The sequence below is a fragment of the Sinocyclocheilus grahami genome, unplaced genomic scaffold (genome assembly GCF_001515645.1).
Source record: "Sinocyclocheilus grahami isolate Dianchi unplaced genomic scaffold, SAMN03320097.WGS_v1.1 scaffold419.1, whole genome shotgun sequence".
Taxonomy (NCBI): domain Eukaryota; kingdom Metazoa; phylum Chordata; class Actinopteri; order Cypriniformes; family Cyprinidae; genus Sinocyclocheilus; species Sinocyclocheilus grahami.
The window spans coordinates 982361-997155 of NW_015505598.1; the positions used below are offsets into that span (position 1 = coordinate 982361).

Sequence of the window (14795 nt, forward strand, 5' to 3'; positions counted from 1 at the left end):
GATTACTCAGTAAATATTCATCCACGACATTTAATATTTTGGCTTGTTTATCTATCTTCAGAAAAAAAAAATAGAAAAATCACAGCACAGTTTGTCTACTGTTGGGTTCTATAATGGTGATGAGACAGGAGAACCAAAACACATTATTTCAGTTTACTGTGTGCTGATTAAGAACTGGTAAAACAATATCTTACCATATTTGTTGGTCTGTTAATGTGTGGTCATGTCTTAATTGCAGTACCTTGTAAATATTTTCCTCTTGTTTTTTTTGGGTTGGCCCATGATTAGAGTCATTTTGACTTTTCTCCCTTTTGTTTGTTGCATTCTGTGCATCTGCTGGGTGGTTTCAGACTACAACTCTTCCTTCCCACCTAATGCTGTTGTGACGTATCCTGATTTAGCCAGAGGAGAACTGGTCCTCCAACTGAGCATGATTTTTTCCCTTTGTCTCCTGTTGGAGTTTGGGTTCCTTGCCATACTCACCTTTTGGTTTACTTAGTTGGGATTTCAATGATGTCATTGATTTGACAGCACTGAAACGATTGGATGAGCTCAAAACTAGAACTGAATTGAGCTGAGTAACGACATTATTGTCTTCTGTATAGAGCTGCTTTATAACCAAATAAAATTGGTTTACGATTGACAGATTTTGCAACAGTGACACTGTTACTGAACTGAATTAAATCAACATTGAACTGACTGGAGCTGAATATCGACACTACTGTCTTCAGTAGAGCTACTTATCACATAATTGAACTTGATTTAAAATCGAACTTTAGACAGTTGTTGAACTGAGCTAAATCAACAGTGAACTGACTGGAGCTGAATAATGACAGAATTTGGATTTGTCTTGCATTTGATGAAGTTGGCATCACTGTTACTTCCCTGTTCAAAACTGTGAAGCTGTTTTTAAACAATCTCTATTGTATAAAACTCTATATAAATAAAGTTGGTATTTCATAAAGCAGGATTAATTGGCTGTTATATAAATTCTGAATTCTCAGCTGACGTTTTGGAAACTCATAAAGACACTTTGAACAAATTTGAGTGCCAAATCAATGCAAATGGATGCTAAGAAGAAGCATGACTTGAAAGACCCTGTTTGTTTTGCTAATTCCATGGCATCTGCTCTCTCCGCACCGCCACCAGAGGGCTCCATCCCCAGAGTTTTAGCTCCTTCTCTCATGAACTAGATTTCCCATAATGCTCTGGCTGGACTCTGGTTCTGTTTCCCATTAGTCCTGGAATATTTAACCTCCCTGCCTCCTGATCTTATTTTACTTTGATCGAGTTCATGATGTCGGTTTATTATCTGCTACTCCAAAAACTCCAGACCCCACACACATCACCCTGGTATCTACAATAGTCAGCAGGCAGTTTTCTACATTTTGGAAGCACTGTCATCACCCAGCCCTAGTATTTCTACAAACGGATACGTTTAGAGAATTGATAGAGGTAGGCCTTTACTCCATTAAACTCATCAGGCCTGCTGCTATCTGAGTTTTGTTTTTGTGCCTTGATGATAGTGAGTTCAGATGGAAGTCTATAAACTGTGCCACTCCATAACTCTCACTCCGGTAGTCTGACACTATTGGTCTTCCGGGGGACACATCTGGAAACAGCCTATGGTCATTGTGTGTTTTTGGAGTAATGTAAAATCTCTTACACCTAGGAGTATCTAGCCATGTTTTATAATGCACTTGTTCTATGAGGAAACATACTTTATACAATCCCTCAATCTTTCATTTGATAATCTCCATAGATTCCTAAGTGGGCCTTTCCAGCTGCCTGTAGAACTCCCTCTCACACACTGTTCCCTATCTATGATGATTACTACGTTCCCCTTATCTGCTGATTTAATTCAAATAGAATGGTCTTCCTTTAACTTCTTGAGTGTCTCCCATTGCTCCTCTGACTGATTACAGTCCTCCTTCCTCTCAGAAAATCCCTTCCCCAGGCATTAAACAGAACTTTGAGAAGTGGACCGGGGAAAGTAGTAGGGGGAAATATAGAAAGATGAGAATAAGAATAAAATGAAGAAGGTTGGGTAATTAAATTATGGGATTATTATGGGGTAATAATGAAAGAGTTGGAAGGGAGTAGTCTAGAAGCAATAGCAGTCTGGTGATTAAGGGTCAAGCGTCTGGGTTGAAAGTCTGGGGTTTGAGACCAGTGAGGGATAATGAAGTTTGGAGTTCTGCAAAGTTGGGAGCAGTTGAAGAGTGCTAGGTTTCCCAGTTTTCCCTCTTCAATTAAGCCGATGTGCTCTCTATGCTCCTGTATAATCCCACAGAACAAAACGAGATATACTGTACCAGTCATCACTGTTCCTTTGTCCATTTTAATGCAGAAGAGACCAACCGAATTGGCTCTCCAGGTGGTGGAATCATCAACATTTGTCGCTGTTCTCCTTAGAGCAAAGCTGATCTAAAACTGTTGAAAGATCCTTGGATTAATGACTTTTTTATTTTGGGTCAATCTAATTAGTTATACAACGTGCTGATTAATTAATCTAAATAATTGCAAATTAATGACACATTAATTTAGGCTAAGAAATTACCTCCAAAAGATCATTTATTATTGTCTTAAATGAGAAAAGCAAAAAAAAAAAAGCTTTAGAAAAAAAATATTTTGATTCAACAGACTTTATTACACAAATTGTAAGGCTGCAATGTGGCCATAACAATATTAGTTGGTGTTTGGTCAAAAATCTAAGTTACCAGTCGATAGTTTGCTTAGCAGTGGTAAAGTATGGTAAGGAGATTGCATCAATTCAGATTGTGTTTTTCAACATTTAGAGTACTTGATCTCTATCTCTACCAGTGCCAGGAGACATGTGGAGACTGTGGTCATTAACTGTAGGACCAAATGCCCTGATTCAGTTTCCATTCAACCACCTGCCAATTCAGTATGGCAACCACAAAATGATTATTTCAATACAAGTATACAGCGAGTAAAATAAGTATTGAACACGTCACCATTTGTCCCAGTAAATATATTTCTAAAGGTGCTGTTGACATGGAATTTTCACCAGATGTTCGTAACAACCAAAGTAATCAATACATACAAATAAAACAAAACAAATAAATGCAGAGATTAAGTTATGTGTAATAATATGGAAAAGGGCAAATTTACTGAAATGTATTTAATACTTTGTTCAAAAGGCTGTGTTGGTAATGAAACTAGTGGCATGCATTGCTCAGGTGTGATTTTGGCCCATTCTTCCACACAAACAGTCTTCAAATCTTGGAGGTTCTGTGGGCCTCTTCTATGAACATCTTTAGTTCTTATTTTCTATTGGATTCCAATCAGGTGATTGGCTGGCCATTCTAGCAGCTTTACTTTCTTTCTCTGAAACCAATCGAGAGTTTCCTTGGCTGTGTTTGGGATCATTGTCTTGCTGAAATGTCCAGCCTTGTTTCATCTTCATCATCCTGGTACTGTACGTGATGGGACTGAACCAGCTAATATTAATTTCCACTGACAAGGGGCAGAATTGCTTTCTAATTACTGCTAGATTTCAGCTGGTGTCTTGGCTTTCAATGCCTTTTTGCACCTCCCTTTCTTCATGTGTTCAGTAATTTTTTCCTGTGTCATTCCATTTTATTACACATAACTTAATTTCTGAACTTATTTGTTTTAATTTCTTTGTATGCATGGATTACTTGAGTTGTTAACATTTCAAGTCAACAGCACCTTTAAAAATATATTTATTGAGAAAAATGGTGACGTGTTCAATATTATTTTACCCGCTGTAGTTTTCTCTTAAATAATGTTGTCAATTTATAGGCAGAGTTTGTCTTATGTTTTTTTATTTTTCTTCTTCATTTTTTAATGACGATGTGTTGACAGCAACAAAACATCTTTCAGGTTAATGAGTGCTAAATAAAACTGGTAAAAATATTTATTGCCATATCTGTGTGTTGACTAAACAGATATGGACAAACCAGACAGTTGACTTGTGGACGTTCAGCATAATTGTGTCAATGCCATTTATATCCATAATTGCAGATGGATATGCTGATAGGCATCACATAAACCCTGAACTCTTGATTAAATCTCAGCTGATTAAAACTCATTTGATTGAAACTCAGAGTTCATGGTGAACACAAAGACATTCTTAAGAGAAGAGTCACCATGGAAACAGACGTCAAGAAGAAGCATCATACTACAGCTTCCTTCTTTGGTTTAATGTGATTTACATTCTTAGTGGGCTAGCTTGGTGTAAGTGTGGGGAAAATATCTGGTTCCTAACCTTTAGGTCTGGCTGGGAAATGGAGTGTGATTCTAAAGCATATATGCTGTGTATTGGTATTTTAAGATCTGGGTGCAGTGTTAGTGCATATTTGACTTTTATCTTTTTAAAATATTTTTCTTTGGAAGGGGGCATTTTTACTCTCAACCCAGTTGTGAAGGATTACAACCAGCCTGGAATAAAAAGATTATTATTCGGTTAAGATAATCACATCTTGATAATGTTCATTAATTTGAATATCACAATCCCCATCTTAATAAAATTCGAGTGGTGGGGTTGTTTAAGAGCGCCCCCTACCTATTACATTTGCATCAATTGCAATTGCGATCAATTGCATTCAACTAAAGGTTCTGTAAGGTTTTTATTCATTTATTTATTTATTTTTGCAAAGAGGGCATGTGGAGATGGTCTAATTCAGTGGCTAAAACTAATGGGAAACCTTCAACTGTGGCACCTACCCTAACTAACATCTAGGGTTAAATTAGCATGCACATTTTACAGTAGTATGAATGAGGTTTCCAGCCTTTAAAATCCAACGCAATCCAAATTTCCCTTTTTTTTTCTCTCTCTACATCCCGCATGACAGATTTTCTTCCATAGAACAGGAAATGTTCCGCGGTTTCCATATAAAAACAGTTAATCCTGACCTCGTCTGTTTGTACTCAACAGAATAAAATCATACAGGTCTGGAACAACATGAGGGTGAATAAATAACTGCATTTTCATTTTCACTTCAATTATCCCTATAAAATCCATCTATTCATTCCATAAAATCCATATCTGGAGTGACCACACCCAGACACAGCTGCTTTGTTTTCACCTCACATGGAGTTATTTGAGTTGAAATGATGTCATCATGTCAACTGCATCTTAAACGCTTTCCGATAATGAATGATCACGGTCTCTGATCAGTCATGCACGGCGTATCTTTCCGTCCGACATCCGTCTCTCCTCGTCTTCCTCTGCGGGGTTCAGGACGCGTGATGAATCAGTAATGCTTGTTTTATTCCCAGCGGCTCTGAACAGACAATCACGCTCACGGCTCTAATGAATAGAGCCCCGATCATAATCATATCAATCAACCTTTAATATCGGCCACGTCCCCAACCACACGCCAATGAGAGCGAGATCAGATCGATGCACATTACGGCAGGCCGCGGACCCACATAAGGCCTCGTTCTGACGCCGTCTACAGCCGCTAAATATTTAATGTTGAGTGTCATGAAATTAAAAGACTAGGAACCTTCATCTGTTCTCGTCTGGTGCTTTAATTAATTCCAGGACAACAGAATACAATTACACCAAATGAGAAATAGACTGAGTGAGACAATTTCCTTTGTGACATAAAGATACTAACTAGCCAACGTTTACATCCTTGACCATGTGGTAGATTCACTGTGCTCTTCCGACAGGGAGACGTTTACATGCTTAAGATTGTTTTACCTTTAACCAAAGATTAAACAATATTAAAAAACACATACAATTAACTGTATTTATAAATACATGCAGTATATTCATGGTCTGGTGATAAGTGATGATGATGATGATGATGATGATGGCATATGGGAAGATTACAGTTACAGCCCTGTACTGACCTCTAGTGGAATCATTACAACTTCACATCAGCCCATATTAGACTCACAACTGTATCACATGATCAAAATAGATTTAAATACTATTTTGTCCCTTAATGTGAGTCAAGGTTTCTTTCTCCAAAAACACTAGTTTTTATGAGCATATTCCATCCTCTCTCTGACCTTTTCCATTAAAGGCACAATATGTAAGATTTTCGTAATAAAATATCCAAAAACCACTTGCACAGTGTGCTATATTTAATGCACTTGTGTACTTACGTTATCCCAAAAGTTCCCAAGAATTTGTAAACCCAGAGAAATGACAATTTTAAATAATGGCTAGTCTCTGGTCATTGTCGCCTATCGATGACGATATATCTGCACTATTGGTTTCTGCTTGTAGAAACTATGGCAACACATGAACACAAATGCTGCTGTACAGTTAAAATTAATCCATTATGGCTGTGACGAATGAAATGAAAATGAAATCGAAAGTGTTGACTGCAGCATAAAATTTAGATCTGCTCAATGTTGCACCATGATTCTTTTTACACGTTTTTACAGCGCTGCACATTATAACCAAAAACACATGAGTCTGTTGAGCTTAGGAATGCAATGGCCAATCAGAGGCGTTCAGATGAGTTTTTCGTTAAGTGTGCATGCTCGCTGACTGAATTCTCCTCTTTGGCGAATTCTCTCCTCATAAACAACAAAGTGCAGATGTATGTATGATGTAAGTAAGAGGTTCTGTAATGGATCCACCCAGATTGGCCCAACGATGCAATCCAACTGGTGGGCGAAGGTATAATGCGCGTAGGTCTTTTACTTGCACTTCTGCAAAGTTCACTTAATTTATCAGGATTTAGTTTCAATTTTAGTCTAGCTCCGTGTTCATCTGACTCCAATTTCAAGTGATCATTAAATTTAGGAGGTATTTCTAATTCAAAACTGATCACAAATGTTTATTATGTATTAATTTAGATATTTGATTATTCTGGAAATCCCATGCTTTCAATTATTCATTCATCAAGGACCTGGTATCACACAGAATTTCACTCAGCCATTTAGTGAATTCACAACACAAACTCGCCAGTTCTAGACTTACTCAGAGGATACAGGGTACCTTTAAGTAAGCTGCACCCTGCTAGCCCATAGTCCATTCATTGGTACTACGGTATGATCTATCCTGGACGCAGATTTGCGGAAACACCAGACTGCACTTTAATCTACTAGAAATAAGGATTTCAGAAGAGATCAGAATAAATCAAATGCAACAATTTATTTATACGTCCAAAAATATGCAAAAAATGCTGCAGGGGTGTGAATTCTACAAATCGGTGCTCTTTGGATGCGGGATTCTTTTATGGCATCAAAAGACTCATCAATCCAAGGCACTCGAAAATATTGTGAAAAGATAAAAAGCCTTTATTCACATGGCTTTAAGATTAAAAACAACACACATGTGCACCGATGCGTTGCGGCTAACTCGTCAAAGATGAATCTTAAAGGGAGAGATGCGTAACTGACAGCAGAGAGACACACAGCAGTGAGAGTTCTAGTGCAGAGCTCCAGAGACTCACACATACTGTGTGAGTGTTTTCTAGTTACAGAATTCCCAGATAGTGTTTTGCCATTTCACTTATATACCCAGACCAGAACAAAGAAATCTTCAAAACAGCTGAAATTTAAAACATAAAAAATACCTTTTGGTTTGTTAGGATCTCATGACCAAAGGTCACATCTGACCAGAGATAGGAAAACATTCTCACAGACCCTGAGGAGGACACACCCCTCAGCAGAAGAACAGAATTCTACAAACGTTTTCAATCTTTCTCACAACATACTGTAAGTGACTGCTGTGAAACTGAGACCATTTTACCAATCGCACAGAGACCTTTAGAACGAGACCAAACATGAAAGGGTTAAGACCATGGATTCTGAAGACATAATAAATACAGTATGCAAGTATAGTAACTTGAGCTCTTGACACTTCTAAGTCAGCTTTTAGTGATCCATATGTCCAGGAGGGAAGGAGGGGGCTTAAGGATGGGTGAAGGGACAGTTGAGTAGATATTCTCTTCAGATTAGAAAGTTTATTGTTTTGTTGCATGGCATCTGTTTTGTGTGAGTTCCTAATATTTTGGTTTCATGAGGAGATAGTTTTGCCTCTTACAGTTCATTCATCAAATCGTGTATAGACAGCTTTACTGATTATAAGGGGAGTTTTTTGAGAGTGCTTAAACTCATGCTAGACCGAAGTCAGTCATAATGTTCTTTGACAATGTAAATGTTCTTCTCGCTTTCTCTGTATAATTTATTTGCTGTTTGAATAACTGTGGAAGGTACAGGTAATAAAAAAACTTAACTCCCCAGATAGCAAGAGAGCAGGTGAAAACTATTGAATCAATGTTAAAAATAGTTGATTTGTCAATGTTAATGGCATTGAATTAATATAACAATGCACATTGGCATGCAATGATTGCATCCACCAGGCACTGATCACAGCGTGAGCATAAAAAGGCAGGAGGTTTAATGCATACCAGGTTTTCGCAGAGGAGCCAAGCCGGTGACCCAGCTACTCAGTGGTGGTACAGCAGCCGTGGTGACGGGACGTGACGTCTCCGTTCCCTCCTTCAGGGAACGAGAGTTAAACATGTAACTGAGATGTTACCTTTCAGTCGGTCACTCCGAGTCATGTCGGTGACAGATGAATTGGGATCCCTACCAAAGCGCTATAGATGCTGCCCCTTCCAGTGTCTTGTGCGAGCCTCCTGCGCCCCTTTTTGGTGTAGGCCGGGGCTCGCAACAAGAAGGCCAGTCACTGTTGCCATAGCACTACCCACCAGAGTATGTGAGCGGAGTGGAGCGGCAACAATTTCCCCTCCGCGCTCCGAGCATTTAATAATCACTCTGCTCCAGCTCCGCTCCGGGTTCACCATTTCCCGCTCCCGCTCCACTCCTCGCTCACTGATATCAGAAACACTGCTCCGCGGCTAAAGTATTTCAGTATGTTTGAAATATCACAGTTCTGTTCATAACGTATAAAATGACAGGAGCGTTTCAAAGTGGATTATTGGAACACTAGAGTGCAAACATTTTTCATACCACATGACAAGCTAATAACATGGTTGTCAGCATTAAAAGGTACGCTATTGATGCTCTTTGCAGTGCAAATTTTGTTTGTGATGAAAATAACAGTAGGCTACATTTTCGTCAGTAATTTTACCTACGGATCGCTGCATTTCTTACAGATTTCTGCTCATTCGAAATCGGATGCAGTTGATGTAGCACTGTATAAAATTAGATTTGTTTGAATACATTATTGGGTAACACTTTACTTGAAGGGGTGTGCATAAGACTGACATGACACCTTCATAATCATGACATGACACATGTCATGAATATGAAGGAGGTTTTATGCATGTTTATGACAACTGTCATTAAGTGTCATTCGCTCAGTTATGTCATGGAACCAGAGGCCTGTTCTGCTTTTCTGAGGTGTTAGGTGCATTTCGGGGGAAGGGTCCATAGACCCTCGTAATTGGCCATTTGGTTAGGTGATGGGGAGTTCGATATTATTTGTTAAATATAACAAAAAGTTGTGTGTCTGATTGGTCCAAATGCTACAAGTGTAACCCATTATTGAGAGAGCAATTGCATGTGAATAAGTGTTGTACCTGTTTAAATCATGATTTCACCTGAAAATATTCAGTATCTAGAGGGAACAAACAAATTCCTTAATAACTACCCTATAACTTCCCGCCATGTCCATTGCAGTCAACATAGCCTTCACATACTTCCTGATTTGAGTGATCCTTCTCTATCAAGCTAGCTAAATATGTTTAACGTGAATTCTTGCTAAATGTGCAGTTATATTACGGGCCATTGGCATGAATTTTACTTGTGATGGAGCGGTGGTGGAGCGCTCTTGGAGCGAATGAAAACCACGACGTTCCGACTTTTAAAAAATACGCTCCTCGCTCCATTCACAATCACACCGCTCCACTCCACGCTCCGTTCACACACTCTGCTACCCACTCAGTGAGATTGGATAACACTGGGAAAACGTACCCATTCCACTTGGAATCGAAACGCTGCGGAATCCCCATCCTTCCTGAAGGAGGTTTTTGAAGCACTTACACATATGAACAACCGTTTAGGTGCATATGGAAAATTAGAGGTCATTGTAACCCTCTTGGAAAATGGCAGAAAGTCTGCCGGGGAAACACGAGCTCTGATGCTATACCGTGGACTTTACATATATGGGATCCACTTAGGTCTCTACAAATGGAACCCAGCCCTCTACCAGTTCTCATGGACTCATCAAGTGAGGGCCTGGCGCTGGACGTTCCACCATGTCTGGCTGCCGAGGGGATGGAAGAGCTCAACATGGTCTACAGTACGGACTCTCTGGAGCGGTTTTAGCAAGCCGACACTAACCGGGGCCTCTCAGTGCTTCTACTCGTTTGAGGTGAGAACACAGAAGGATACTGGCTCCACACGAAGATATCTAGAATCTAGCGAACGTGTTGGGGGTCACCCAGCCCGCAACTCTACAAATATCTGCCAGCGAGGCGTCACGCGCCAGCGCCTAGGAGGATGCAACACTCCTAGTAGAGTGAGCTCGCAACCTGAGTGGGCAGGGCTCACCCTGTGCCTGATAAGCCAGAGTGATGGCATCCACTATCCAGTGGGCCATCCTCTGCTTGGAGACGGCCTTCCCCTTCTGCCAGCCTCCGCAACAGACAAAGATCTTGCATAGCGTCTGTGCGAGAAGGCTCACTGGGGGAATCGCATACTTGCGCAGACCCCGCAACCAGCTGTGTGCCAGTGCGTCCGTGCCGAGTGTTTCCTCTGTCAGGAAGTAGAACAACTGGCAGTGAGAGGTTTCTGGGGAGGCAAACAGGTCTACCTGAACGGTTCTGAAACGTATCCAAATTAGCTGGACCGTCTGGGGATGGAGTCTCCATTCTCCCAGGAGCGCAGCTCATTACTCATGACGCACAGTTAAGCAGACCCGGAATGTGAATGGCACGAAGTGACCTCAGAACCATACGACTCCAAAGGAGGAGGTGACGGGCGAGTTGCAACATGTAATGGGAGCGCAGACCACCTTGTTGGTTGATGTACGCAACGGTCGCATTGTTGTCCGACTGGAGCAGCACGTGCTTGCCTCGTAAGCACCCTTTGAGATTGTTCAAGGCAAGGAGCACCGCTAACAACTCTAGGCAACTGATATGCCAGTGCAGTTGGTGGCCCATCTTTGAGGAACCAAACTTTGTTGGCATCCCTCATGTCGACCAAACACAGCCAGAGGTGGTGCTCGTGGACCACAAGTGTGGACATCGCATGACCGATAGAACTCGCGGTGACCTTCATCGCTCAGAGCGCAAGGTCAGTTGCAGTTCGGAACTCTTTCAGAACTTCCGGATCGTGACCACCTTCGTGCAGGTCCCTCAGTGCTTTAGCCTGAAGAATCTGCAGTAATGCCGTAGCATGTAAGGTGGAGGCAGCTTCTCCACAGGCCACATAAGAATCGTCAGACAAGACAAGTACCCACAGGCCTGGGTGGGGAGGCATGGTTTGCCCCACCAGATGGAGGAAGTATTAGGACACAACTGCATCACAACCGACTGCTCCCCCGGGGGGGCCCCGTATACCCCCTAACTGCACCACTGTCGAGGATGGTGAAGGAGGAGGAGCTAGCAGGTCGGTTTCCGGCAGTAAAAGGTGCTGTCCATGACCTGGTAAGCTCCTCATGCACCTACGGGAAGAAAGGCACTGGGGCAGGGTGCTGAGCACCAGCGTGAGCTACCCTGAGAAACCAGTCGTCCAACCTCGAGGGCACGGGATGCGGTGGAGCTTTCCACTCGAGCCCTACCCTCTCAGCGGCCCGTGAAAGCATAGCCATCATTTCCGGATCTGACCCAGGCATTGCTGCCTGCCTGGAGGGCGGCAGCGCAGCCGAATCTTCCTCTCCAGAAAGCTCCGGCTCACCCTCTGATGCAGCGATCAACATCTGATCGTTGGGAGAAGCACCAAAGGATACTGCTGATACGCTCCTTGTAGAGGGCCCAGCATGTTCCTTAAGCAGCTCAACTGGTTGCGGAGCGCAAGAGGAGCGATGGTCCCTCGAGGGTTGGTTCCCTGGAGGCTTTGCCACCACTGTAACCCTCAGACCACCTGTGCCACCGCCTGAAGTAGTCCTCACCTGGCTGCAGCCAGGACGACCCTTCGAGGTAACATAGCCTGACCTGCAACTCTGAGATGATCATCTTCCCGCAATGAGAACATGACTCATCCACGAATGCCCCCTCAGCGTGCTTAATGCCCAGGCACGTGAGGCAGCAATCATGACCATCACCCGGCACCAGGTAACGACCGCATCCAGAAACGCAAAGGTGATACGTTGTCTATAACAAGACGCAACATCGTCTTTACAAAGGCGCAATGGTGAGTTTGCCAGACACAACGTCATCTTTAAAAAGACACACCCGTGAATGCTCTTTTAGGGAAACGCTCTTTTAGGTGCTGAGACGCACAGGGGAGATGGCCACATGCAGCACAACAGGGGGTAGTGCAGCCTGAAGTGCGCAACCCACTCGATGCAGGAACGACCACCGTCGTGAACCTGTCATACTCACACGAAGCTTTACAGGAGCAGAACGATGATGTCGCTTGGCTCCGAAGTGAAAAGCTGGTATGCGCTGCACCTGCTGCCTTTTTATGTTCATGCTGTGATCAGCGGCAGCTGGATGCAATCATCGCATGCCAATGTGCATTGGCTCGTTTAGTTTACACTCTAAAAAGATTGGTCTCTCGAAGCGAGATCCCAATTCATTGTCACCGACGTGACTCGGAGTGACCGACTGAAAGGGAACTTATATAAACAGTAGTATGTCCAAATTCATGTTCATAAAACAGTAGATGTAAAGTGCTGGGATGACCAGCTACTTCCAACGAGACTCTAAAGTGTGCATCCGATGGACACTGTACTATCCCTTGAGGTCACGGGAGAGGATTTGTGAATCGCAGTGAAGTGACACAACTGATGTTGGCAGATCACATGACAATGACAACATCACAGATATTCAGATTATGTTCATACTACACACATTCATATTACAGAGAACATGCTTGTTTAATGAATCAAAAGAAACCTGCTCAGAGAGTATGAGATTTCAGACACAGCCCAAGTTTCTAATCACTCAACCGACGTCACTGGCGTGAAAGTGTGTGGTCACATGTTAATGTGCTTATGATTACATGCAATACACACCAAAAATATATATATTTTTTCCATTTCCTGCCATAACCTGTCTATAACACACTCCTGCATACGGCATGAACTGTTCTTCTAAAACTGCAACTACATATATTGTAAAAACAGCCATAAACAAATTAACTGAACAGTGGATAAAAGCTGCAGTGAGTGAGTGTGTGTGTGTGTGTGTGTGTGTGTGTGTGTGTGTGTGTGTGTGTGTTAACCTGTACTGTACACTAACGCCTAAACAACAGATCCCTCTTCTGGTCACATATGAGATACTCAACCGAGCGTGAGATACTCAGATTCCATAAGATTTAATCAAACAACAAAACAGTCACAATCTTCTCAGCACAGAAGAACAACTGCCCCATATCCTTATTTACATAATATATAATACATAATATAATAGGTGTGTCAAAGGTATGTCAAATAATACCTTAATTACTACCAGGGAACATGTCTGAAAACAAGCATTACCAAATACATTTGATGCTCCACAACGGCACGACTTTCAGACCAAACTGACCTAAACCTGGCAAACACCTCAAACTCCTGCATCTACACCATCAGCCTGCGGAAGAGGAAAGAGGGCGGGGCTTACGGGGGTGCTGCCGTCTGATAGGGTGATCATGCTGATGGACGTGCTCATCTTGTCTGAGGACAGAGAGGGAGGGGAGGGGCTTCTCTTCTCCAGGATATCCTGTGTCTGCAGGAAGTCTCGCCAGTCATGCTGGATGCTGATGGATAACACGAGCAAAGATACGATTCATTTGCTAACACTCTATTTTACAGTGTAACGGATGTAACGGAATGAAAATTTCTTATCACTATTATAGTGAACAAAATTATAATGTTTATGAGTAGTATCATGGTATTGTTAAAATGTGTTGGAAATGAAGTTTTATATTTAAAAACAACAAAGAACAAATAAAATGACTTTTTGTTTGCATAAACATTAAAACAATAACATTACTAATGATGTCCGGATTTTAAATTAAAACATGACTGACAACATTATGAAATGTATAAAATGTTCAAATACAGCTTTGAAAAGGTTTCAGAAAATGGTAAACCTCACATTTCAGCCTTTAAATAAAGAAAAGGGTCAAGTCAAAATGATAATTGATTAATAAACGATTATATGTATTTTATCATGCTTCATAAATAATTCTAGATGCGTTATCTGAATTGTTTAAATGTGTAGAATCCACATAAGCTTGTTTTTCATCAACTGGTCATAAATGACAGCAGGGCATGTAAATCCGGTCTGTTTTTTGTCCGGACAGAAGCTGCACACAGACTGAATGTGAATGTGAGTCTCTGTAAAGCCACTCTGTGACAGCAGGTGGCGCTGATGGAGCAGCAGAATTACAGCTGTTTCCCGTAAAGAACACTAGTTTATTAGCTGTTACACGGAGCGAAGGTGAAAACAAAACGCCATGCAATCTTTTCTGAAGACAGTCAGAATCTTCAGAGGTACATTCATATGCCGTAATTAATTAATATATTCATTTGTATAATTGCCTTAGCACTCGTTTAAAACATCGCAGCTCTCCGCCATGTTTTCACACAAAATGAAACTAGGCTACTCTGCGTGCTGTGCTGTTACTTAAATCTCTGCTTTATGCTGGATAGCATTTATTTATCCTGAGTTGTTCAAATCGCGGTAATCTAATACGGTTTTAATGATAATTAAAAT

The 14795-nt window shown here is 41.6% G+C and overlaps 1 protein-coding gene across 1 annotated transcript in view; it reads right to left on the bottom strand.

Annotated features, from left to right (window-relative positions):
* The window catches only part of LOC107551287 (schwannomin-interacting protein 1-like), an 87858-nt gene extending 74025 nt beyond the window's left edge, over window positions 1-13833 (bottom strand). Inside the window, exon 1 of the mRNA XM_016232838.1 lies at window positions 13698-13833. Within this exon, the coding sequence (XP_016088324.1) occupies window positions 13698-13745 (48 nt within the window). The 5' untranslated portion in view covers window positions 13746-13833. The remainder of the gene's footprint in view (window positions 1-13697) is intronic.
* Between the last annotated feature and the right edge of the window lie 962 nt (window positions 13834-14795).